This window comes from Musa acuminata, chromosome BXJ3-4 (assembly GCF_036884655.1).
Source record: "Musa acuminata AAA Group cultivar baxijiao chromosome BXJ3-4, Cavendish_Baxijiao_AAA, whole genome shotgun sequence".
In the NCBI taxonomy this organism is placed as follows: domain Eukaryota; kingdom Viridiplantae; phylum Streptophyta; class Magnoliopsida; order Zingiberales; family Musaceae; genus Musa; species Musa acuminata.
The window spans coordinates 44,330,099-44,356,913 of record NC_088352.1 but is presented as its reverse complement, the minus strand read 5'-3'; the positions used below and the strand labels follow the sequence as shown (position 1 = coordinate 44,356,913).

Genomic DNA, 26,815 nt, shown 5'->3' with positions numbered 1-26,815 from the left:
TTGTAGTGTTTGGTCTCTCTGGAGAGACACAGGAGACCCAACGCTTCCTGCTTCCTGACGCTTCTCTATATTATGCGAAGCACAGCGCATGCGTACCAGTATGCCCGACGAGTCCATCGTTTCGCAGCCGCCACCAACGCATCGTTCATAGCCTTCACGGAAAGAGGGCGATGGCGTCTTCGGGGTCGGCGTGGGCGAAACCGATCTCTTGGGCGTTGGACGCCGAGCAGCACGAGGCCGCCATGGCCGTCGCCAAGGACGACTCCTCCTCCACATCCGACGCCTCAGACCAGCAGCAGCGGGACTTCCCTTCCCTCGCCGCCGCCACCAAAGGCTCCAAGAAGAAGAAGAAGGCGCAGAGCATGTCCCTCGCCGAGTTCACCACCGGCAAGCCCGTCTCCCACAATTCTTCTGCTCGTCTTGCCTTCTCCTCCTCCTCCGCGGGCCTCACCCCCGACGAGCTCCTCCTCCTCCCCACCGGCCCCCGCGAGCGCTCCGCCGAGGAGCTCGAACGCTCCTCTTTCCGCGGCTTCGGCCAGTCCTACGGCGGCGCCCGCGGCCGGGCCGCCGCATCCGGGGAGGACCCCAACCCGTCCCGCTGGGGCTCGTCCAGGCCTTCTGACGAGCCGAGGAGGGGTGGTTTCGGCGGATCTGGCGGTGGATCCGACAGGGATCTGGGGCCGTCCCGTGCCGATGAGGTCGATGACTGGGGATCGGCGAAGAAATCCATGGTTCCAGAGAGGAGGGAGAGGGGAGGAGCAGGGGGCTTCTTTGAGTCTCAGTCCAAGGCGGACGAATCGGACAGCTGGATCTCGAGCAAGAGAACTGCGCCGCCGGCAGACGGCCGGAGGTTCGGTAGCGGCGGCGGTTTCGATATACCCAGGGAAGGGAGGGGTGGTTTCGACATGTTCACCAAAGAGGGATCCAACGGAGGAGGCGCTGATTCCGAAACATGGGGGAGAAAAAAGGATGTCGCAGGTTCTGATGCATGGAGGGAGGAGGAAAAAGGCAGCGATGGAAGGCGTAGGCTTGTGCTGCAGCCCCGCTCGCTGCTGTTGTCCAATGGAAACAACGGGGAACCGGCCCATGGAGAGCAGGACAAAGGAGCAACGGAGAAGAAGACCAAGGGTTCGAACCCCTTTGGAGAGGCTCGTCCACGAGAAGAGGTATTAGCAGAAAAGGGGCAGGACTGGAAGAAGATCGATGAGAAGTTGGAAACCAGGAAGATCGGTGATGCTCCGCCAGAAAGGTCTTCGTTTGGCAAGAAGGTTTATGGGGCAGCAAATGGGACTCAAAGGTCGCCTGAGGGCCGCACAGACAGGGCTTGGAGGAACCCCGACGCAGCTGCGGCATCAACTCCAAGGTCTGATCTTTAGCTCTTCTCTCACCTGTTGTTTGAATCTATAACTGCTTTTTTGCTGGATATGCAATTGCTGATGCTTATAATTTGTTCTCATTTATTTTGTTTTAGTCGACCTGTGATATGATTTGCCCTTGAAAAGAGTACATTACAATGTATCATTCGACTCTTCACGATATTAAACTTTAAAACAAGGTTTGAAATATCGAATTGTACCGGTGTTTCGACATTCGCTCGGTACGATACGATACTGTATACCGAGCGGTATACCGCTTGGTATATATATATATATATATATATATATATATATATATTCCTTCTCTCACACGGGACGACATGATGTCACTTAAAAAAAAGAATATATATATGTATATATGTATATATATATATATATGTATATATGTATATATGTATATACATATACATATATACATATATATACCGTTCGGTAACGGGCAGTCCGTGTATCGGTCAACTGACGGACCGATACATACCGTCCAGTACGGACGGTATTATTCGAAACTGTATACCTTGCTTTAAAATAGTAGCATGACTCATTAAATTTTAATACAATTTTCTTGTTTCTACGGGACTATAATGTTATAGTGAAATTGTTAGAATGATTTGAGGACCTCTCATTCATTGCATAAAGTTATCAATCTCATTTCTCATGAATTGGCAAAGATAATTGAATCATTTACTTCTTGCTGGCATTGAGAATCTTTGCTTTCACAATTTTTGTGTTTTTATTTGATGTTCTAAATTCTCTCTTTTCTACGTTCATGAGCAAAGCTAACTAAAATCAGGCATAAAAATCTTGACATCGAACCTAAAATCTTTGTTGTTCTGGTTGAAATTGGAGTGAACTTTAGCGAGCTACAAGCAATCTGCTTGCCGTTAAAATGGTTTATTGTCAATTGTTATCAAAAGTAAATTTTAGTCTCTGTTCTATGGGTCACATATTTAGGCACTACTACTAGGGTGATCTCATTAAGTTTGAGTTACTAGCGTCATTGGCCACTAGTTCAGAATGATTCTCCAAATTTGACTTTTTGAAATAGACTATGCAAAATAAATGGCTGGATTATGCTCAAGTTGATTAGACCCTGACTGATCTAAGAGACTAAGACAAGGTCTTTGTGTGTTCTGATTGATCTTTTACGGACTAAACCAAAACAGTCTGACCTGTTGCCAACAACGGCCATACTTGTTAAACTACATCCCTGTTACTCGGTATGGTGTTTGAAACTCTAACCTCTGTTGATGCTTTTTAGTTGCTTCCACCCTTCATATCACCGAAATTTTATTGGTTGCTCTGTGGTTACAAGCATTTGCAAATTTGCATGCATAGTTGTGCTTCCATGCCAAACACCCGCTGGCTTGTGTGTAATCTTTATTCCTATTGCCTTCCCATATCTACTTGATATATCTATTTTGTGATTGCATCACACCATGAAATCTTATCTTTTGAATTGTCTGTTCACTTTTTTCAACCTCTTACTGTTTCTGCAATCTCTAATTACAGGGAAGACAAGATTGAGAACACAGCACCTGAAATTTGAAAGCTATACAAACGATGGCCTCAGAAATACAGATTCATCCAATCGATGGGCCATCCAGTGATTGGAAACTTCTACATGACGAGACAATTTTGTTAGATAAGTTTCTTAGTGTGTTACTTGTTATTAGTTGCAGAGTGAGGATAGTGCGTCTAGATCTAAGGCCGCGACGGCATTTTTGTAAGGTTCTTTGTGCTATGGAGGATTTTGTTTTTAATATTTGATAGCCTCATTTGACATATTCTAAGAATGTCATCTGTCTTTGATTCCAAATTGTAGTTGAATATCAACATTTGTGCTCTCTGAGCCTGACCGTGCCATCATGTGACATTCCAGATAATTTCATGCTATTAAAATCTATTTCAGCTAGCTTTGGTGCTTAATATTGATGCATCTTTTACTGAAGTATATGCTTATTGGCTTTGCTTGGAGGAAGATGGTATACTATGTCCTTATCAAGATTAGATTGTGTGTAAATGTGGATCAAGTTATCATAATCAGACTTTGCTGGTCATGAAATGCATGAAAAGTATAGAGAGTGGATTAGATGTTACATATTTGTCTGATGGTTTGCTTGTTCCAGTGTTCTTAATTGTTCGCCAGTTTGCTAAACGTTGTGCCTTACCCACCTATCGGTGGCAGATGGTATCTAACCGTTAGGACATGAATCAGTAGCAGATGGAAGAAAATGATGTGTAATGGCACTGCAATAGTCCAGTTTCCATGATAAGCTGGTTTGAGATCACGAACAAACCTGTTGTTTCTGTTCTTTACCCAACAAGTTGTCGGATTGGCCGATCATAAACAAACTTGCAGTGTTGGAACCAAGAACATCAGGTATGAACAATGGGAATCTGAAATGGATCTGCAGATAAAATCTCAGTTATCATCAAATTCCAAGTCCTGTTGATCCAATCTAAACTTAAGATACAAGACAAACTTTAAGACCTAAACTGCAAATACAGCTCACGGCAAAAAATTTATCATCGCATGTTTCCTTCTCGCAAGACATCGATCATGTCATATATTCTTTTGTCAGCCTTGGACTGGACCTGCATTGATGCAACAATATCAGAATAAAACCAAAATGAGGACTTAATATCTTAAGATATGGAAAAAGCAATAAGACCTTCTTGAACAGAAAAATGGCAGCATCAATGGTTCCCTCGGCATAGATCGAGCGACCACAGACGTTATGCTGGAACTCAAAGGAAACTCTGCTCCAAGAATCAAATATGAAACACATAATGTAAATGGAGTTGGAGAAGCACTTTAGAATGTAGCTGCTCGAGTCACAGGAAGATTTTATTACGTTTCATCAGGTGATGTGAGATGATACATGTGAAATGCATGACCAGAGAGGTGCTCTTCAGGGACACCCACCATCTCAAGTTGCTTCTTAGGGTCTCTGATCTGTTTAATCTGTTAACCACAGAGTGTATCAAATACATGTCAGCTAGAACCATGACACTTGCTGTCAGATGTGCTGGAAAGAGTCATCTACAAGTTTAGAAAAACAGTTTTCAGGAACGCTTCGAAAGAGATGGGTAAAAAAATTATGTCCATGAACTATGTATCTAAAGTTTTCAATAAAACATACATCAAAGCTTAAATATGGAAGAAAAGTTTAATTCAGCCGCAAAACAAGCGCTTCAACTCAGAACACTGATTTGCTTCTCTAAAGTGCACTGAGTGTAACCAGCAGCTAATACTTTGATCAAAGCATGAATCAAAAAGTATGTAGACCCTTATATTAATGTGTGTCTACCTTCCAACTAAAAAGACAATGCTTCACTATAACTAACCTGCTTCATGTCCAATGTGACACTAAGTTTCTGAAAACATGAAATGACAGCTTTAGCTGTGCCAGAAGTATCCAGTTTGCTTGCTTGGTGCGACTCCATCACCTGTTAATATGCTAGTTTTAAGATAATTAGTCAAATGTTCTAGATGATGACCACATGCCTCACATCTTGATGACAAACTTAACAAACAGATCCATAATCCCATTATCATTAACTATTTTAGAATTCCCAGTATTTCCAAAAAAACCTAAGAATTAACAAGAGAACCACTTCTATTACTATCATGGAAACTCTAAAATTTAACAATTGACAGAATTTGAGTATTCGAAATCCACAGCCATATTCAACATCATTTGCACTGTGGTTTTTCACAAAGCTTGCATGTCCATTCTGCTTATTGCAATGTCAGAAGCACAAAAAATATACTTATTAAAATACAATTGTTGTTTCAATATTTTCAGACAGAGAATTGGCATCAAATTCCATTTTGTATAAAGATCCAATTTTGACCCTTAAATTAACAGTAAAAAAAGATTATCACAAGGGTTCCACTTCTTTTAGCAACTTACTGGAAACAAAACTAGAGCAGTTTGATACCCAAATCATGCAGGAGTAAAAAAAAAAACATCACTATCACATTTAAATATTTCAAATCAAATATTTCACTGTTGACCATAATCTCCATGCATTTCACAATTTGCGAGCATGGATGCAAATCGAAACATCTCAACAGGGCTTGGCTTGCAAATACTAGAAAACCATCACCGCGAACATCGGGATCTCAAATAATGATCAATATGGTGCATGCTGACCAGTATTATAGGTCTGATGATGTATTTTTTATTTTTTTGATTGATACCAGATAGTACATACCAGTGTACTGTCCTTAAACCAAATAGCATACCAATCCCATAGATAACAAAAACTAGTACAGTACCAAGATTTATAACCTTCATGAACACATTTCTAAGATGAACAGAAAATCATAATTTACACAGGTTAGCAAATTTAACAATCTCTCTCAACACAGGTGGACTGTGAACTAATTCATTATTTGACAACTTGGTTTGGAAATCTGTTTATAATTATCTTGTGAGTTTTTCTATCAAAAAGGTAAAGTAGAATAAACAAGTCATAACAAATTTGTTTACAATTGTAACAACTTACACTTTTCCTAGTTAAACATAAGAGAAACTACTCAGTCCTCTTTCTGTCTTAGTGCAATTTTCCTTTGTGCTCTTGGAAATTGTAACAATGTGAAGATTTTACATATACCTCCAGGAAACTGATCGGCCATGATATCCATGGCTGCAAGAAATGCAACAACCTAATAAAACAAGAAAGACTGAATTATGGGTTAACTATTTTTAGGGATTCTACTTAATATAAAAGATTGACAACACATCTTTTCAGATAAATTTTGTTAAACACCTGTTTTCCCATTTGCGGAGAGATTACTGCATAAACATTTGCATCTTGGACTGTTTTGTACAACATTTGCCTGTCTCCACCAGTAGTCCCCATAAGAAAAGGGATACCAAGTTTGCGGTAAAGATCAGCATTGACTGCATTATCAAAAAGCAGGTGACATAGTGAGATGAAATCACTCAACTAGTACATAAAATGGAACCATCACAAGAGTCACGAAACAAGAAATAAATGTAACAAAAGACTTTCAGGCCCTCTTTACTCAACAAAAAAGTTAAATTACCACAGCCATAATTCATCCAAGATCAAGCATGTTTCTGTCAGTCGGCTATATGTTCCTTGTGGTATGCCAAAGGCTGATGCAATAATATTGGGCATAATAAAGCTAAAGACTAAAGATTCTATGCTCTAACGAAGAAAGATGTTCTGACTTATGTTCCCATAGGTATCCAGACAAACAGGATTGGAGAGTAGTAACAAACACATTAACTACTAAAAAATGAAGTACATAGTATATACCGTTCACAGCATCAGGCACTGTATAATCCACCACAATAACATCAGGGAACTCATGAAAGACAGAAGAAAGAACACTTTCTCTTTCAGATGGACCATGTATTTGAATCTCAGTATTGCCTACTTTTAAAGTTCTACCAGGCTTCTCTAAATTACTGAATGACACAGGAACTAACTGAAGTCCAGCAGAAATTGCTGCTTCTGCAACAGCTCTCCCCATTTTTCCAGTGCATCCATTTACCTGTCCAGAGTCATGAGAAGGGAAACCAATCAATCACCAATGTGCATAAGACTTGCTTCCGTCAAAGTTTAAGCCTAAAAACTCATATATTAAGATATTGTGCAAACCAACATGGATATGATCATACTGTTTAAAAAGGTCTAAAATTTGAAAGTAGCAGATGATTCGTAGAAATTTCACCACAGGTATCTTGAGAAGAAGCAAGTGCAACAGAGGATTTGGTATTGAGGAGAAGAAAATCATTTCAAAAAATCATTCTAATGATTATATGAAGAAAATATAGGATATACTCTATTGACATGTATTTTCACATAGGGGTCTATCCTAATGGAACACAAGGTGTGCGTGGATTCTGGAAAGGGGTGTATTATCTTTGGCAACACAGGGCGTTCAGTGCCAATAGCTATGCTGGCATAGTACAGGCTAGCATATAGTTAGTAAACCTACAAGCTAAGAGCATCCTATCCTTGTTAGAGTATGTTGTGCTAATAAATATATTATATTAAACCAAGTATTGTGTTAACATCTAACATTTTTTTAAGTGATGGAAGCAACAGGAAGCATCTAATGAAGCATGAAGACTTTAATATGATTACAATATCCATGTCAGACAACTTTACTTGATAGATACTCCCCAACATGTTCAATGCTTCAAAACTTACATAGGACAAATGTAACATCTGCATATGTATTGTTAAGGTAGAGTACAAATGTAGGGAATGTATCTCATCTACATTAAAGCTCATGAACAAGATACATATTTGCAAGATGTATGTATCTTACAATCTTGACTTACTATTTATGCCAACAACATCCTAAATGTTTTCATATTTGAATTATTTTTCTTAAAGCTTAATCACATGAATGGTATACTACATCTCATAATATACATATATGACATCGTGGATTGTCTGAGCAGCACAACATATATCTTTATATATATATAATTACGTAAATATATGACATACATTCATTGATTGTCATGTCCATACATTGTTGTGCTCTATCTTCCCTAAAATTTGACATCCTGACATACTTGTTCCATTTCACTTGTCCGTGTCCATGCACGATAACCAAAATCTTCCGATTGCCAAAAACAGTGTAAAAGTTTTACCTTACAACCCTCTTAAGTTTTTCATATGAACACAAAGTTACGGCAACCAAAGTTGCTTCTTTTACAATCAGTCAACCTCAATTGACCAAAACCTTTGAAGGCGTCATCAAATTGAAAGGTAAGGGTCAACTAAAGTTCTTTTAGTGAAATCAACCTAAACTATAACAATTCCCCATTATAGCTTCGCAGGATATCGGTTTTAGAACCCTTAAACCCTAACCCAGAGCACAGTTGTTCGACACACATACCAGTACAGGGAAAGAAAGATTTAGAGGCGCGAAGGCGGGGGACATGTTGGGTGACTAGCTCGTGAGCACGGAGACGACGGAAGAGGGTCGCTGGGGGCTTCGTCGAGCTAGGAGTGAGCGCCGGTGCCCGGGGATCGCTAGAGAAAGGGCGGCGATCTGCGGCCGCAACGAGAACATCTTCGGGGATGCCGGGTTCGCTAGAGAAAAGACGACGTTCTCCGGAAGCAACGAGAACATCTTTGGGGATGCCGGAGGAGGAGGAGGTGGTTTCGGTGTCTGCTTCCGAAGAGAGAGAGAGAGAAAGAGAGGCCGATTAGGCCTCGAGCAGGGAAGTCGAGTCCACTTGGACCCGGGAACATGTCAAACTTGAGCTCATGTTCGACCCGGGTTACAACTTCGCCCTTTTAACGAACCCAATCCAAACATGACTTGTTCCAATTGGGTTCGACTAAACAAGTATCCAAGATATATATATATATATATATATATATATATATATATATATATATATATATATATATATATATATATATATATATATATAAATAATGAAATACTAACATCTTCCCTCAGCTAATTATATTTATTCCCTCTCATCCTCATCAAGCTCATGTGGATCACAAGATATACTCTTACTTCCAAGTATATATATATATATATGTAAATATCTAACATAGACAAAAAAAAAAAGATTGTTTATAGAAGAATCAAAACCTATATTCATCTCTTACAATTTACAAAAGACAAAAAAAAGAACAAATGGTTGATCTTCTAAGACAACATAGCTGAAAGTAAATCATATTTGTGCAATTAGTCATTGAAAAGAAATTTACCCCATTTTCACTGTCAAACATGAAGGCAAATCTACTCTGGGAAATCTTGTATTCAAGTTGGAGAATAAAATTACACAACACCTAACCTCAACTTAACAATCAACAAACTCCATAATATAAATGACATAAGTTTGCTTCTTCTTATCACTGTGAAGCTATTTGGATTTTTGCTGTAAGGAAATTGTACAAATAGAAAATAAAAAATTGACAAAAGCACTTGCCCTACTGCCATCGTTTTGGAAGCTTGGATGAAGGCACTGCTACTTGAGTTGTGTTTTTACTTGTACCTGGCATTGTAAGAGAAGCTGATGAGAGAATATAATGCTGCAAAGAACATGACCATTGATGAACATGCAAATGCAAGAGTGTAACATCATCCTTAACTATGTTATGTTTGGTTGAAGATGAGGTTGATAGTCGAAGCCATGAGAACAACCTCTTTGCTTGTGGAGCTATGCATAAATTTTCTTTACTGTTTCATTATTGTTATTTGTCACTGAATCAGAACAAATACCAGCTCGGTATCCTGTTAAGGTTAATATTCATATGTCATGTAAGAATTGCATGTTTATGGTTCCTAGATCACTCGGTATGAAACATTAACTGAAGATGAATTAAAGTGACATTATTGGTTTGAAATTCTGATTCATTAACGACAAATATATCAACATGTATTAGGAACCATTCTCTAGGTTAACACAGACTACTTTCAACATAATTTATATGTATATATTTGATATTCAGAAAGGGGAGAGAGAGAGTTCCATCACAGGAATGAAAACAGTTAGCAGTCATAGACAGATATCCTACAAACGAAACCTACTTACTTGGAGACTTTATGGTATCTCTTAATCTTGTTCTGGATGCTGGGACTTGTACAGTCTTCCCCGAAGGTGGCTTAGGTACTGGAGTTGGATTTTTAGGCCTGTATTCATAATGTAGCTACAATTAGTATCTAACATAGCATCTCAAATAATTTAGGCCTACTGTATTTGCTACGTCACTGAAAGAATCCATTTTTGAATGACAGTGTTGAGTTTTCATAAATAATTCATCTTAAAATTTCAGGTTCATACTATTACTTATGTAGTAGTAGTCCATAATTGCCTGATAGCAAAAAAGTGGAATTTTTAAAGCTACATTAGAAAAGTCCATCATGCTCTATTTATTATAGAAAATGCATGCAAGATTCCTGAGATACTTACTCTTTCTCTTTGGTGATATCTAATGATTTCACTCGTTCAGAGAGGCGATTAAACTCAACGAGACTGCCAGTTGAACCATCTGTTTCTGTTCCCATGGAAAGATCACCATCTGATAGATATTCCTCTGAATCTGCATCACCATTGCCCAAATGCTCAGGATCAGCAGAACTCTGATCTGCTACGACTTTTATGAGCTTTGACTGGCCCAAAATTTCCTTCTGGTGCCTTCTGTCATCTGCGGACAGATGAGAACCAGATTCAGAATGGTCACCACTCTGCTCTGAGAAGTTCTCATGATCTGAACCCAGTTTATCATTAGCCACTACCCTTCCATTAGATGACTTCTGTTCTTGTTGAATGGTCCCACCTAGCAATGAAATGCCACAAGGGGAGGAGGATGAATGCCTCAATAAGTTACTATTATGTCGTAATCTAATGTCTTTTAGCTGTTGGAGCTGCTCAATTTCTTCATCTTTCCTTGCAACAATATCTTTAAGTGATGCAATCTGCAAGTAGAAAAAAGAAGAAAACACTGAATCCTAGCAAAATAATTAAAAAGTATCGTTCTGCTGAGAACAAGAAATTGGTATCGAAGCAAAATAAACATCTGGGCAGCAATCATTACACAACTCACATGCTTATATATGCATGATAGAGTTATAGTTCATGGTGAAATATTATATTATCTACTTTCTTCATCTAAATTAGGCATTTCAGATCTTTGTATGATTAGTCAGAGATGAAAATCAATGGCCCTTCCTGGACTCCTTCAAAAGTCATCAATTTTGTTTTGGGAACTCCATAGTATATTTGCATAAGACATTGATATGAAACACAGATAATATCATATTTTAAACTTGTCGTTAGACATTCTCCAAGGAAATGGCCTCAAAAAAATTAATGAACCTTCAAAGTGTAAGCAAGAGACTTTGTTTAGAACATTTCGAATCTATGCTGAAAACTCACCAATTCATAGATGCAAGACCTTTCTTAGTGGTGCTTCACGAATTCTAGATATACATAGGTCACTCAACCAGATCTGGGGTTTCTTTTGTCTCCACTTAAAAATTAAAAATACTATTAGAGCTAGCTCTGCTAAAAGTTAAGGTCTTCCACATTTCCATTGAAGGCTTTGCATGGTGAAGAAATTTAGAAAACCTAAGAGACTAAGAAACATTTTGAACCTATTATCTCATTTCATCTGTAATTAATTAATTGTAGCATTTGTTAGAGAGTGTAAAAGACAAAATGTGTGTATATAATGAACAGGAATAGAATGAATCATTAAATTATCATAAAATTGAAAAACGAAAAATATAAAATGACTAGCACAAAGAACCTGTTCCATCAAATCTCTTATATCTTTCCCTTCTTTTTGACTCTTTGCAGCACCCAGCTCCACTCCAGATACCCTTTCAGCAAATTTTAAGGTACTCGAAGTCTCAGAATAAGATCCTATATCTGGATTTATCTGTACAAACATAAGTGTCTTAGCATGTCCACCTGCATAATAAAGAATGAAAAATCTCATGTCTATTTTTAGTGAAAAAATACCAATTGAAGGGGAGGGTTTCATTAAATAAAGCTCATCTTAAACTGAAACAAATAAAGCAAATGCCATTTAAAAGAATGTAGATGGGTACCTAAAGAACTTTGCAACACTTGAGTCAGTTTGCTATTTCTATATGGCACATGAGCACTTTTTTGTGATAGAGCATATATAACATCTCCAAGAGCAGACAAAGATTTGTTGATATGTTGTGCTTCCTTAAGTCTATCTCCTGTAACTTCGGAGCGATCAACTCTCTCACTTCCAGCAAGATCTACCAGATGAAGAGAGCCTTGCAAAGTAGCTCCAGTTTTCAAATCCATCCCTCGAACATGAACTGTCACAATGCTGTAAAAGAAAGGTAATGTAATACCAGATGACATAATGCAGCGAAAACACAATTGCATATAGATGACAAAATTTAAACCTGTGTGACCGGCTACTCCTTTCATTGAGAGCAGTAGCACCCACAGCCCTATTACTGTGTCCTATATGCATCAACTCTAGTACATCAGAAGTTGATTTAACAGGAAGCATACTTGCATCAGGGACAGCAAGTCCATTGGGCAGTGAATTACTCACAATCCCAAGTGTGTGCAAGTTAAAGGGAAACAGCAGGTATAATCTATACCACATAGAAGCTGGGATAACATGAGTTTGGTTAAATTTGAAATCATAAATCTCTGTAACAAAAGAATAGAGCATATTACTTGGAATAGAAGGAAACAAAGGAACTATAATCACACAGAAAAAAACATTAGAATGAAAATTCAAGAACAAGATTAGATTTCAATGAACCTTGATACTATGATAGAACAATAATAGAATGAAAAAAACTGTGGAGAAAAGGATATTTCTTTTGTGTGCCATCACCTGCAAGCAGATCACGGACTTGTTCGTTATATATTTCAACCATCTGGACACACACTTCATATACGTAGGCATCTCTCCTATTCCAAGATATATGAAATAGATCATTTAGGGCTCGGTAATTGACACCCCACTCCTTTTCAGTTGCCGAGTGTGGTCCAGTCTGAAACAAGACTTTCATCATGTTATGAGGATGAAATAAGATGTGGAAAACATAATTTGAAATAGCTAAATATATAAAAATATAAACAATGATCACCATGGTGTACGTTTTTCCTGATCCAGTCTGACCATATGCAAAAATGCATACATTATAACCATCAAGAACTGATCGGACTAGGGGCTGAATGTCCAAGAAGACTTCCTCTATTACAGCATCAGAAAAGAAGTTGCTTAGCAATCGATAAAACAAATGCAAAATACCTACTATGGTTGAACTGTCCTAGTCAAACAACAAATTTTATTGCCATTTCATTCAAATAAATGCCATAAACAACAAAAGAAAAAGGAAACTAAAAAGCTAGAGATTTTAACAGATGTATGATAACCTTGAGTGGCAGCTGGACCAAAGACCTTATTGAACTTGAACATCCGCTGTACATCTTTTCCCTGTTTGGAGGGATTTGCAATAAGAAGCTCACCATTGTCACCAATATACTCTGTGGTAGTCTGTTTTACATTTTCCCCAGGAAGAAATGGTCTTATTCGGCAATAAACTCTAATATTTCCTACACAGAAGACATTAGCCAGAGCCAAGATGTAACTATGTGCTAAAACTATAATATCACATGATGACAATTAAATGTTAAATGGACACCTCTTAGTTCCTGAACCTCATTGTACAATCTCCTGTTTTCTGCAAGGACGGTATGATAATTCTCTGCTGCATCAGTCAGTAATTTCAGTTGTTTCCCTGCACAGAAGAATACAATGCATGTCTAAAGAGGTACTGAAATTTTAGTTAAAATGTAGTATCAGCAAAACATGTCTTACCAAATCTGGTAAATTCTTCACACCATTTCTTTTGTGTAATTCTGACTTCATGCTTTATGGAATTGGAAGATGACCTCAACTCCTGGAAGAAACACTAATGCTCAGTCTTGAGCATCATATGAGGAACAACTTACAACAAGCTTGAGCGTGATATACCTGCACTGATTGCAGTTGAAGATCTATAAAACTCTGAAGAACAAGTTCCCTTTGATTCCAATTCTGAAATTTAGATTCAGAAATTGACCCTAACTCTTCTATTCTCCTTTGTGATTCTGCCAAATAAGATTTAGCATCTTTTAGCTTTTGCTCCAACTTTGTTTGATACTCCTTGGCCTTAGTTTCCATTTGCTGAAATTGCTCTTCATATGTTCTTTTTATTATTTCCAACTCCTGCTTAAGTTCTGAAATTATCTGGTCAGTTTTTTCCTTTTCCTTTGTTAGCCTAGCCATATCTTCTTCACCAAGTTTGTTTCTCTCTTCAATTTTTTGCTTTTCTGTCTGCAAAAGAACAATTATCAATATCAAACATGTGAATACAATTTGTTCCAAAAATGATGGGAAGTCCTTGGTCAGGCTCAATACAGCCACTAACACACTTCAACCTAAACACTATTGTGTTTTGACCTTTGCTAATTTACTAGATCACATCAAAAAGTCTATTGGTTGTTAGTTCTGGTTTCTTTCAACTCATTATCTGTTATATATGTTCATTACAGTTCGTCCAGATTTTTTGTATCTCAATTCATTTACCTCATTAGGAAAATGGAAACTGTAGCACTAAGAAAAGGAAAAGGCTGCAGTGACAGGATTCACATTCGCTGGGGCAGGAGCATACATCTATCTTCATATTGGAGTTTTATGGACAACAATATCATTGGTGATCTTTACTAATAAGGCTTGCCTCTATATGGAAGGCCAATAACATCTGCTGCTCAAAAACAGCACTCTGCAAATACTTGATGTCATAAAACTCACCAAGTATGTTATGAAATCACTAATAAAACATCATTAGCAATCAAAGAATAACAAATGTTTCACGCTTGTAATGCAGAAGTATCCATGTAAGAATAGCGTTGAAGTAAATTGATGATAAATCAATTCAGATAAGAAGCTAATTGCATCAACATACCAATGACAGCACCATACAGAACATGGCACATATCAATGGGACGTAATGTTAGTTTTCATCTGAGATGGGCTATACTATGGCAAGTGAACCATTTCTATTGATACATTTCATATTACACTATTTGTTACCATTTGACTGATAAATTATTTTTATTGGAGTGAAATGTGGTGGATATTGTATAGTTCTACAAGTACTGAAGTTTGAGTTAATTTCTGTATACTAATAGAATTAATATCTAGATTTCACTTTTTTTAATGAAACAGAAATGTTGCTTACAATGGAACTGATGAATTATGACTACTGGTTTTTCTATGGTTATGAAGGCATTAGCCATCAGAATATATCAACCATGAAGCTTTGGTTAAACTATAGAAGATGTGTCCAAAAAGAATTCAGGGATCCTTGCTACATAAATGAAGTCAATCGGGTAACTACCTCTAAAGAGTTCATGACCAAAATTATTATTATATAGATTAGTCCATCGGTCATATACATGTCCCAAAGAGTGCCAATATCAGTGAATATCACCTTATTTTGATTTAAATGACATACAAATTCCTGAAGCCATTCTCAAAGTCACTTTTGCAGCCTTGTGAAATCATTAAAATTACAGGCAAACAAAAGATGGGAAAATAAAGACATAATCTGCAGAATAATAGCCTTATGAGTTGAATAGATTGCAGTTTTGTTAAGAAACAGACCTTTAGCAGGTGGAGCTGGTTCATAGCTATCTGAAACATAAAGGATGAGAAAAGAACCATTTTATTATGGGATTGAAAGAAGAACATTGTACTCTAAATCCATAGGATATGATTGCTGCATCTACTAAAATTACCTGTGTTTCTTCTTTCGTACCAGTTGCTAGCGTTTCAAGCACCCTAATCCTTGATTGATACTTCTCCTCACGTGCTTTAATGAGATTATTTTGCTACAGAAAAGAGAGTCATAAAATGTTTGAATAGAAATAAATGTAAAATCACCTTGTCTTACATTTCTTATGTGCTCTGCTTGAGTTGAAATACGTCGTTCAATCTCTTGCACAACTTTTCTCAACCAGCATGGCAGACGCTGGGGAAAAGAACAATAAAATCAAAGCTTTAAACAATAAAATCTTTTGTCCTGTTTCTTTGTATGGAACATCAACTGCCATAATATATTAAAAATTAAGGACTACAGGAAAAGATATCATATAATGAGCACATAATTGGTATAAGGACTACACACTAATACAATAGACCAGCATGTAAGTAAATTCTCTTATACTTGACTACATACTTGAGGTATTTCTCCATTTTTGCTCTCGATGCTTTCATCGACAATGCCATTTATAATACTCAAAAGAGATTGAGTTGGGGCATTCTACAAAAAATATACTTTGATGCTTAACATATAACTATATAAAAGATAGTGAAAACTAAATGTCTCGATTACAAATTTAAAAGATTACATCTAAACTATTTGATTTCATCGTTTCTGAGAGCTTAGCTGGAGGAAGATCATAATAATGCCCTTGTTTCAATTGGAAAACCTCATGGAATTTGTGTCCACCATGATGAAATTGCGGAGATGATGGCTCTGTAAAATGTGGATATAGTAATTAAAGTTTATAAATGAAATTTTATAACTAAATGGCAAAATGTAACTTCTTTGCAGTAAGCAAATAATATCATGAGCACAAGGAATGCTCCAAAACATAGTGTAGTTTGAAAATATTTTCATAGCAGAGAGGAGAATAGATTTGCTTCTAAAGAATATAACAGATCTACGCTTCCACAAAAAGGTGTGCAGCATCACTTGCATCATATACATATATATGTATATATATATATATATATATATATATATATATACATATATACATATGTATGTATGTATGTATGTATGTATATGTGTGTGTGTGTGACAAAATTTTCATTTGTACTTTACTGCCAGTAAAAGTTGAGATAATTGAGACATTAAAATACAAATGTTCGTTAAACAAGAGAGGAGTACTTTGAAAAACTTCTTCATATTCAAACAGGACCATCACTTGATCTACAAAGTACCTATCATGCTAATATCCTTTGAATAAAGCTCCATAGACTTTCCACATGGCCAAGGGCCCAAACATGTTAAAGCACCTTAAAGAATGTGAAGTGAAAACATTGAAGTTTTCTTTTCGTCTTACCAATTGAAGCCTCCACGGTCACTCATTGAAGTATATGAGCCTAGATTAGAAGGAAACCATATAATTACATACAAGTAGCATAGGATCCATCACAAGTTTCATAAAGGAATTACAAAAGGATTTACCATTAAGATCTTTGAGAAAGAAGATTTTGGTGTGACACAGCTAAAGCCCAGTAGTATCATGACATAAAGTGAAGAAAGGTAACAGAAAATTTTTGGCATGTTTGCTGTCTAAGAGCTTTTTTAGTTGGCCCCTTATCACTATAGCTTGCTTGCAACGCCAGAACAATGTGGATAAACAACAACATTAAGTTCACTTGCAGAATTTCATACGAAAAATATATGTGCAGAATAAATTTCCAAACTTTTCCCACTGACACTCAACCTCACCATCCCACTTCTTATATTGTCACCTATATGAAAATATCTTTAGCCAAATCAGAAATGACATTTTGACCTCTTTTCTCTTTAGTCGATAATCCGACCAGAACCATGACAATGAGCTCAATAGCATATCCAATTTCCAGAGATTTCTAAATCAATAACATGATCGTATGGATATTATAGGAAACCTCTATGATGAAAATTAAGGTCAATAGTCTATGAACAAGAATTGCAACAAAAGAACAAGTAATGAGAATTATTTCAAAATTTCTGTAGTACAGGCTACGTATAACAAGACTCTACTGGGAGCCCAGCAATAGACCAATTACTCGTACAAATAACATTACAAATCATGTAAAAGTTACATATAAGTCTACGTGAATTTGTACCACATTATATAAGGGAAGATCCATTATCAGGTGAGATAGATGAGCAATAAGAACAATTAACATACCTGACATGGCCGAACTTGGCAGCACATGTTGTAACCTCGAACCTTGAAAGCTATGTCTTCTCTCCTCTCCTAAGACAACAGAGTTCTGGCCATTCAGAATGCTATCTCCTCTCAAAGCACCCAGTGGATCAGTCCTTATAGTTTCAAGAGCTTTCCAGCTCATTCTTGCTTCACCTACGCTCTTAACCGGTGGGTTCATGTCCTTGTCCTCCCCAAGGTCGGAGAGGAGGTGATCCTTGAGAGACCAAAGGCAGTATACTACCGAAGAGACAGGTCCCTGCATGCCACACTTAATTCACCAGCTGAGGAGTAACACCGACACTAATTTCTTGGTAAAGATATGATTCTCTACCCGGTTACCTGTTCCAGATCGGATACATTGAAGCCCGGCAATCCCATCTGCTCTACAGCTGAAATAAACCTCCTTATGTTTTCCGATCTGCTCTCGGACCTCGATGCATAAGTTTCATTCCTGATCTGCAACCGAAGTTCAAATCAGGACTAAAAAGAGAATCCCCCAATTAAGACCAAACGTCAAACAGCTACAAGTATAATTGTCAGTAGTTCAACCTCCTCCGAGTAGCCAGGACTGAACCTCCTCATGATGCCGCACAAGAGAGCTCCGTCGGACAACCGAGCTCGGAGTTCCTCCTCGGACGCTTCGAGCGGCATGTTAAGGCCGGGGAACAAACCGTTCAGCCATTCAATCACTTCCGACCGCCTCTTAGCTGATCAATTCCAAGATCTAAGAAAGAAATAAATGCTAAAAAGAACAACATGAAGATTCAAAACGCGAGATGCAGGTCTCGCCTGTCTCGGCGTCGATGTTTAGACCAGCCATCCCTTGTCGCGCCCAGTCTTCGCCCCGACAGCTCGCCGGGCTGTCCCCGTTCGGCATCTCGAGCAAGGCACCGAGCTTCATGGTGACCGGACGACTCGACGCCACCGTCGGAAAGGAGAGCGGGGGTGACGCAGCAACAAGGGACAAGGGGAGGGCATCGCTTGCAGGAGTTCTTGAAGCCGCGAAACCTTTCCGAACTTTGAGGCTGGCACGTTCCTCCTCCAATTATTTCTCCTTTTCTTTCAGATGCAATCCATGGCATCTGCCTCCTTTTACGTGACGTCTGCCGTTGTTCGTGCCAACGGCAACACAGCGATCAATGCCGCCATGATGGCAGTTGATTAGCTATGACTGGCATGCACGTTCTGGAGTGAGTGACGGAACGTCTTCCTCCCGACTCGCGCCCTGTGAGGAGCATTTGGAAGGAACTCTGCAGCACCATTGCTAGCTACAATCTGCCATTAAAGCCCCATCGATGATATCGGAAGAGGAGGCCGAGAGTGGTAAATCGGTGCCATGTTCCTCTTCTTCGAATTAATGTCCCCTGAAATAATAGCTTGATTTGTGATCGAGTCAATCTCCTAAACTCGAACCCGACCGATTTATCGATCGGGTTATTTGAGTCAACCCGTTTGAGCCGATCACATCTTATGTTTGATCTGTGGGAATATATCTTACTGGGTCTAATTATTATATGGGCCTGGGTCTAATTATCGTTGCGATCATGCGGTCTTCTCCATGGAAAAGATGAACAAGAAAGGAAGAGTAGATGATTAGCGTAGTAATACTTGGGAAGCATTCTCGGTTGATGCGGCTGTAGAACTGCTCTACTCGCTGGGGTCAATCGAAGAGGATAAGGTTTCGAATGGAGAGGATGAATCCTGCTGGTTCATCTCACTAAAAACGATGTCGGTGTGAATGAGTTTAACAAGTCAGTCGATAACTTGAGGTTGTCTTCCATTAAGAAATAAGACGGCAAGTTACTCACGTCAAAATAATGAAGAAAAATAAGTCTGCTGCTCGATCTTTCACACTGTTTTTGTCTGTTGCTAACTTTGCCGGGCGAAACATATTATCCTCCGCGACTCCTTGCCTATATTAATTCCACCCACCACCGTGCTGCAGAATTCCTCGAGTCCCAATTCTTGCATTCATCACTTGCCACCCTACGGGAATATGGCAATAGTTTACTTCGTTCTCTCACCTCTTTTCTTCTCTTTTTCAGGTCTCTCTCTCTCTCTCTCTCGCGATTTCCTTGTCTTGTTTATTTGATTTCATGGGTGTGCTGTGGTTCCCCTGTTATCGATTCTGTGTTCGTCACGCTTCCTACTCTGTTTTCAGGGGCTCTTGCGGCTACGTTTACGCTGGCAAATAACTGCGAGTACACCGTATGGCCCGGCGTGCTCTCGAGCGCTGGCACGGCCGCGCTGCCAACGACGGGCTTCGCGCTGCAGAAGGGCGAGACGCGGAGCCTCGACGCGCCCGCCGCGTGGTCGGGCCGATTCTGGGGCCGCACTCACTGTGCCACTGACTCGAGCGGCAAGTTCAGCTGCGCAACCGGCGACTGCGGGTCTGGCTCGGTGGAGTGCTCCGGCGCCGGCGCGGCACCCCCGGCGACCCTGGCGGAGTTCACGCTCGACGGCAGCGGCGGGATGGACTTCTACGACGTGAGTCTGGTCGACGGCTACAACCTGCCGGTGCTGGTGGTGCCGCAGGGCGGCTCCGGCGGGGGATGCAGCTCCACCGGCTGTCCGGTGGACCTCAACGGGGTGTGCCCGTCGGACCTCAAGGTGGTGCTGTCGACCTCGGACGGCGGCAGTGACAGCGTCGCGTGCAAGAGCGCGTGCGAGGCGTTCGGATCGCCCCAGTATTGCTGCAGCGGCGACTACGGGAGCCCCAACACGTGCAAGCCGTCGTCCTACTCCCAGTTCTTCAAGAACGCCTGCCCCAGGGCTTACAGCTACGCCTACGACGACGCCACCTCTACGTTCACCTGCGCATCCGCCAACTACCTTATCATGTTCTGCCCCAGCACCACAAGGTACGTAGCTAATTATGAACTCCTTGTCTTCGTTTCTACGGGTCAATCGAATCATTTTTAGATGCGTGTGGATGTCCAAACGAGCGGAGGCGAACGCGGCAAGCATGGCGCATGCGCTGGGCTCGCCAAGCTGCTCCGTGACGTCTTTGACTCATGGCATGCTCTGGCTTGCTTGCAACTTCACGTTTAACTTTTGCGGCTGTAGACGTCAGATCCGTTGGATTTAGGAAACTGAACGGGAAAACATGTCGTCGTCAGGCCGGCGGTGGATACCACACCAGCTTCTCTGACCTTAGTCCGTTCAGACGTCAATCTGTTCCTTTCTGTGCAGCTGCCTCCCCGTTGTCGTCATTTAACTATTGCCTATGCCATATATCTTGAATGCGATCTTTAATCTTTGACAGCCAGAAGAAGTCCTCGGACTCGAATTCGGACGCAGCAAGCATGCCGCTGAGCAATGACACGATGGTCTACGTGGGGGGCGAGCAAGTGAGCCACGCCGCGCCAACCCTGCCGCACATGGCGGCCATGCTTCTTCCCATCTCCCTCGCTGTCCTCGCCTTACGTCTCGGCTTTTAGCGCGGCCGCTCGGAGGCCACGCCGTGCGCACCGCAAATTCTACGCCGGCCGTTCGGTGCGCCTACTACTACGGAGCAACAGAGGGTGGTGGGAGAGACGTTGCTCTCGGGGCCCTACCTTGCACCTCTCATGGCCTGTCCTTTTCGTCATGAACAATGACGATGAACATGAACGGTTTTGTCAGGCTGACAAAGATCTGACGAAGAACGAAAAGAACTTCTGCTGCGAAGTCCATAAGTTGGCTTGAATTTTTCACATGGAAGACGATGTGATTTATCGCAGGAGCTGATCTGTGGATTCTTAGCTCCGGATTATTGCTCATCGAGTGACATCGACATCACGCTGAGAGAAATATAAGCGTGGGTGTTAAGCTTATTCTTTTGTTTGCTCCGTTTGATCATTCACACAGGTCTACATTGTTTCACATTGTATCGCGACCTTTCCTAGGGTTCATGTCGCTCTCCTCTCACAAGAAAGGATAATGTTATTTAAGTTGGAGAATGAAAAGAAGCCATAAGCCAAGAATGCACGCATCTCATCGTTGACGTATATTTTGGTTTGTGTGCAGAATCTCCCTACATTGAAAGGAAAGTGATTTCACTTGCACCTTAGGGTTCTTGAAGCTTTCTATATCTTTATTTGCCAAAGGATAAATCTCTTCCCTTCTACAAGAACACGAGCTTTCACTTATCACAAACAATCTCGTATTTAATGGGTAATTGTTATGTCAAAAGACAAACTAAGTTTCCTTTAAATCAAGATTAAACAACGATTATCAATTCGACAGAAATATTGCAGGAAAACTTAATTGACGTGAAAATAATTAAATAAAACAATTATTTAAAAGCCTTCCACTTAATCATTGACATCGACTATTATCATCATGCACGTCATTGTACCTTCACCACTTGGGATTTCCAACATCCGTCGAGTCAAAGGCCTAAAATTTGACATGCTGTGAAGTGATTGATGCAGCGCTTAAGCTGATACACAAAAACTCTGAAACACACAAATCCGTATGCTTAGTAGAACTCGATTATTAGATGCAGTGGTGTTCTTCCCAAGCATATGTTTTTCCTGATCGAGAGCAATTTCTGGGACAAAGAGGAAGAAATATATCGATCATAATAGGACAGATCAAGATTCATGCAATCTTTCGTGAGAGCTAAAACACAAAGCTCATGGAGAACATACATGACTTAACAAGAGTAGAGCAACATGCATATACCATGGTAGCGTACTCCGAAAAGAAGACAGTAACAGTGAAGTATTCTGACTGGGGAAATCGAGCATCCAACCCTTTATTGGAGGTGACGGGGAGAGAGAATTCTTTATTGTACTCTTATGTGTCTGCTTTCCGAGGGTTTGTGCCTGTTATATATCTTTGACTGGAGATCTTGTAACCTAAACTTCCATACCTGTTCTCGCTTTTGAGATAGATCAAGCTCTTGTTTTCTCCTCGTTTAGTGGAGCAATCCAATTCTCCATGGCATATTTATGTGCATACATAAATCAATACTTGTAACATCATGCCTGTCCCACAGATTTTATGTTCAATGTTTCTGGATGAAGATTAGCACCTTGTCCATGTTCACCTCCATAAGCCAACCCCTCTTCCCCTCAGGTCAGCTCCCACTTCAATTTTTTGACAGTGGTTTCTCTGAAGAAAGAAAGAAAGAAAAAAAAAAGCAAGAAAGAAAAAGGAGACAGAGTTGACAAAGATCGAACACAAAAGCAGAAGCCAATTTGCACGCCTCGTCTCTTCTTTCCAAGAGTGAATGGGAACTGTCTCAGTCTATCTAATGTCGATATCGCCATCTTTTTCATGTGGTGTGTATTGAGGAATGCACCAAAACAAGGAACAAAGTAGCATAAGCAACTTGAGATTTCTCGATCCATTGTTCAAGGCCACTGCACAATCGTACAGAGGGCAAACTTGTATGTTCTGTGCATCCATCTACTCCATCTGAACTAAAGAATTCATTAGTATGAGGAAATGAAGATTCCATGGACAGATTGCGGCTTGTGAGCTCTACGCGAAAGGTATCTATCTATATATAATATTTGGAGTGGATACGTTGTTGTCAAAACGATGGTGGATATCCGAAAGCAATAGCACCAACACCATTGTAGTAAACTGTGTGCCTTTGACATCTACTCACAAATAGATTAATGAAATATGGATTGTCTCTACGTACTTTTAGCTAATTATAATAAATCAGACAAGTTACCAACATCACATATCCACTAGATTTTCTATAAATACATAGCAACTATCTATAAATTAGGATTAATGGTCGGCCACCCGCGATCGACCAGGAAGGAATAATGCAAGTGTAGGCATTAGATGGACTTAAATAACCGGCAAGTTTTGCAATAGAAGGGAAAGAACGAGTAGGATGTATATGACATGAAAACTTCAGGTCATACTTTAGATTCTGTGAGGAGTCTCTTTCTGAATTTGTCCTGGATAAAATTTGATTGCCAAGATAATTTAGATGGTTGGTGCTTGGCTGTTGTCATCTCATGCATGTTTGTCATTTCTTTGGATTAGGGGTCGAGTATGGCACGAGAACCACCAAAAGGTACCCTTTCAATCCATTGTAAAGTCTACATAAAGCTCATAGACGATGACTGGATCTCACGAGGACTGCATATTGCCGGAAAGGTGCGGTCGGTGATCTGGATATAACACATAGCTTGTATTCGTTCCAATATGGCTTATGCAACAATTGGTTTCTCTATTCATAATGCCAAAAGGCACCTCACAACTTCTTCAAAACCCACAATTTTGTGTGTTTCTGATGATGATGAAGTAAATTCGGCATATAAAAGTTTGTTTCAGACAGTCACTGTTGAGAACATATGAATCCTAAACATCCTGCCATGGTCTTCTTGACCTTCCCTCCATTCAACTTCCACTTCCTACCTGAACGTTCAAGAGTGGCAAATCTTGGAGGAGCCATTGATGCAAGCAAGCACTATCTGTCGTTCATTGTCTCTCCGACCTGGCATCCTTATCCATGAACAGATTAAAGGCAAAGACACCTCCGGCTGATGCAAAAGGAAAGAAGCAAGGAAGGAAATCGCCTTCAAACAGTAAGATGAACTGCAAAGCCTTGTGCAAGGCTCGACTCCAGTGGGAGATGACTTGAATGTCTCGTAAAAGGGAATCAAAAAGGAAAGACTGACGTCGAACTGCGTCTTTCACTTATCCATGCAACTTTACACCACAAGTCTGTCACCAACCGACGTATAACATGGCGAACTGAGGTAAGCAACGACACATGCACGCAGATCCTTCGTCGTTGATGTGACGCCCTAGCAGCACGGAGCACTGCAAGAACTTTCTGCTAAGTGACACTTCCAAAAAAGAACAGATGTATAGTTATACTTTCTTAAGAGGTTTTGATTCAACTTCACACGTCAATGTTAGGTGTTCAAGTGCACTTGAATTTGCAAAAAGCTAATCACATATACATCTCGGAACTCACTCGCTCTCTTATGAAAAAAATGTTGGAGAATAGTTTTTGAATTGGACAATCAGTAATTCCAAGGACTTAATCAGCATGAATTCAATCAACTGCGTGATGCAAGATAAGCTAAGTGCCATGGTTGTGATATGTCACGTAAACCTTCGACTGGTGAGTCGGTTCGGTTGGTTTACTGTCGAAGTGTAGGAATATCCTGATGTCTTCTCCTTGCTGATGTGAGGGACTGAAGTGGCAAGCCGACATAGAAGGACTGCTAGGGAGACGGTTCACTGAGGATGATCTAGCCTTAGAATAAAGAGGTCGGGTAGAGGAACGGGAGTCTTCCTTGCTACGGGGTCATCTCCCGGGCTATCGGTGGTTCTGCACAATAGGTTTGCACGGGGGGTTTCTCAGCTCGACCCCTCTAATGCTTAAATTAGCACAAGATAGAGGGAGAGAAAAACAACAATATAAGTTGTGTATATGAAAGAGTATTGAGAGCTTAGTCTAGGACATAGTTTTTATACTAAGCCTCGAGCGATCTCGACATATATTTAATCAAGACCTGTCATATTCTGCAGAGGCACTCATGAGGGTGACTTGCTGTCGGGTATGCTGTTATTAATGATCGTTAGTTTGCATTCTTTTATTATCTTTTAGTCCAGCACTCATGAAGAGAGCTTGAGGATACTAATGTTATTCTTATCATTCTGAAAAATATTTTGAATTGGATAACATTATTATATATTTATAAGATTTATTAAACATAAAAAATCAATCATTTAAAAATAATGAAAAAAGAAAAATATTTTTTTATTAAATTCTATTAGTTAATAACACCGGCTAAACCTATTAGTGAGAGGTAATTAATGGAGGTCTTAAGATGAGATCGGTGATTGAGTGCTGACAAAGGCACAAAGGTGGTAAACAACCTGCTTCAATAAGATGTCGAAGTTATCCACGATGGAGACAATATACCTATAACTAAAGCTATCACATTGCTTTTCTGATCGTCGGGATGACACTTGACACTATCTTAGCTTTTAAGCTAGGAACATGTGGTCTCTATTTGCAGTATAAGAATAAGTAACTTATCTTTGATAAGCTACGTGATAAGTGTAGAATAAATACAAATTTTTATTAGATAAATAGGTAGTTTACAACTTCACAAGGGTTACATTGTCGGTTAATCATTATCCGATATGTCACCATCATGTAGAGTCCAAGTAGCCTTCCATCCATACGTAGATAATAGTCAAAAGAATATCCCATGGAGTATTCTACCCTCATCCCCAATAAAATATTTTATGAAATATTTTGCCCGATTAAGTATAAAAATACATCTTTAACCCAAAGAAGGACTTACCTTTTTTACTACTTATGTCCATACTCTTTGACTTAAGATTACTAACTTAGATATCAGAGGGATCAGATCAGGAAATCTCTCTCAACCTCGATCTGCATGTAGGTAGGATCTCGAGAGCTCAATATTTCCACCTCAGGTAATCCTACACATACGGGTCTGGACTACGTCAGGCTGACTAAAACGTCAACGATATTTTCCTCTAGCATTTTGGCGCTAGGAGTGCTCGATGCTACAAAAATATCCACCTAACAACTATCTTAATAAACCCCTGAGCAAGGAGGCCCTACTTCGACCAATAGTACTTTCACTTAATGGGGGTAGCAGCTAACCTTTCCGTATATGAATGTATCCATTTTAGTGCAAACATCCATGCGATATTGGTATGCATTCAATAAACCAAGGGTAACCTCGAGTCAATTGCTCATCTCCATTGAGTCGTTCTTAAACTTCACATAGCAAGTGCATATACTAATGGGCATTATACAAAATATTGCTCTACTTTTATCTTAGCTAGCCCAACAAGTGATGTCACCATCTCAACCATGGTCAGCAGCTCAATGCTACTGCCATCGGTGCCCATCGAGGTCCCCCCCCAACGTAATACCAATATCTCAAGAGCACTCGAGGCTCATCGAATAAGAGAGCACCCCACTCCCCA

The 26,815-nt window shown here is 39.8% G+C and overlaps 4 protein-coding genes across 7 annotated transcripts; 2 read left to right on the top strand and 2 right to left on the bottom strand.

Annotated features, from left to right (window-relative positions):
* The first annotated feature begins 86 nt into the window (after positions 1-86).
* On the top strand, positions 87-3,288 carry LOC135635818 (eukaryotic translation initiation factor 4B3-like). The gene is made up of 2 exons (XM_065147175.1): positions 87-1,363; positions 2,886-3,288. The coding sequence occupies exons 1-2, from the start codon at positions 171-173 to the stop codon at positions 2,920-2,922; spliced, it is 1,230 nt and encodes a 409-aa protein (XP_065003247.1). The 5' UTR covers positions 87-170; the 3' UTR covers positions 2,923-3,288.
* A 497-nt stretch (positions 3,289-3,785) lies between these two features.
* On the bottom strand, positions 3,786-6,461 carry LOC135635819 (probable 4-hydroxy-tetrahydrodipicolinate reductase 1, chloroplastic). 3 transcript variants are annotated; one of them, XM_065147178.1, is made up of 6 exons: positions 6,156-6,461; positions 6,000-6,051; positions 4,725-4,826; positions 4,232-4,341; positions 4,049-4,136; positions 3,786-3,971 (listed from the first exon to the last, which is right to left on the bottom strand). In XM_065147178.1, exons 3-6 carry the CDS (start codon positions 4,821-4,823, stop codon positions 3,903-3,905), a joined length of 366 nt encoding a protein of 121 aa, XP_065003250.1. In that variant the 5' UTR covers positions 4,824-4,826; positions 6,000-6,051; positions 6,156-6,461; the 3' UTR covers positions 3,786-3,902. The 3 variants fall into 3 exon arrangements, with proteins under 3 accessions (XP_065003250.1, XP_065003249.1, XP_065003248.1); XM_065147177.1 differs by having other exon boundaries at positions 5,892-6,461; XM_065147176.1 differs by lacking the exon at positions 6,000-6,051.
* Positions 6,462-6,615: 154 nt separating this feature from the next.
* LOC135635817 (kinesin-like protein KIN-14C) lies at positions 6,616-19,372 on the bottom strand. Of its 2 annotated transcripts, XM_065147173.1 has the most exons (22): positions 18,668-19,368; positions 18,428-18,585; positions 18,218-18,334; positions 17,858-18,134; positions 16,298-16,425; positions 16,126-16,209; positions 15,841-15,918; positions 15,686-15,778; positions 15,552-15,581; positions 13,878-14,219; positions 13,722-13,803; positions 13,546-13,641; positions 13,277-13,456; positions 12,988-13,094; positions 12,732-12,891; positions 12,286-12,541; positions 11,953-12,206; positions 11,649-11,812; positions 10,310-10,815; positions 9,932-10,029; positions 9,326-9,391; positions 6,616-6,909 (listed from the first exon to the last, which is right to left on the bottom strand). In XM_065147173.1, the coding sequence occupies exons 1-21, from the start codon at positions 18,777-18,779 to the stop codon at positions 9,327-9,329; spliced, it is 3,387 nt and encodes a 1,128-aa protein (XP_065003245.1). In that variant the 5' UTR covers positions 18,780-19,368; the 3' UTR covers positions 6,616-6,909; position 9,326. The 2 variants fall into 2 exon arrangements, with proteins under 2 accessions (XP_065003245.1, XP_065003246.1); XM_065147174.1 differs by lacking the exons at positions 6,616-6,909; positions 9,326-9,391; positions 9,932-10,029 and having other exon boundaries at positions 10,347-10,544; positions 10,636-10,815; positions 18,668-19,372.
* A 354-nt stretch (positions 19,373-19,726) lies between these two features.
* LOC103982717 (thaumatin-like protein 1b) lies at positions 19,727-21,693 on the top strand. The gene is made up of 3 exons (XM_009399713.3): positions 19,727-19,923; positions 20,040-20,739; positions 21,144-21,693. The coding sequence occupies exons 1-3, from the start codon at positions 19,875-19,877 to the stop codon at positions 21,316-21,318; spliced, it is 924 nt and encodes a 307-aa protein (XP_009397988.2). The 5' UTR covers positions 19,727-19,874; the 3' UTR covers positions 21,319-21,693.
* Positions 21,694-26,815: the final 5,122 nt, after the last annotated feature.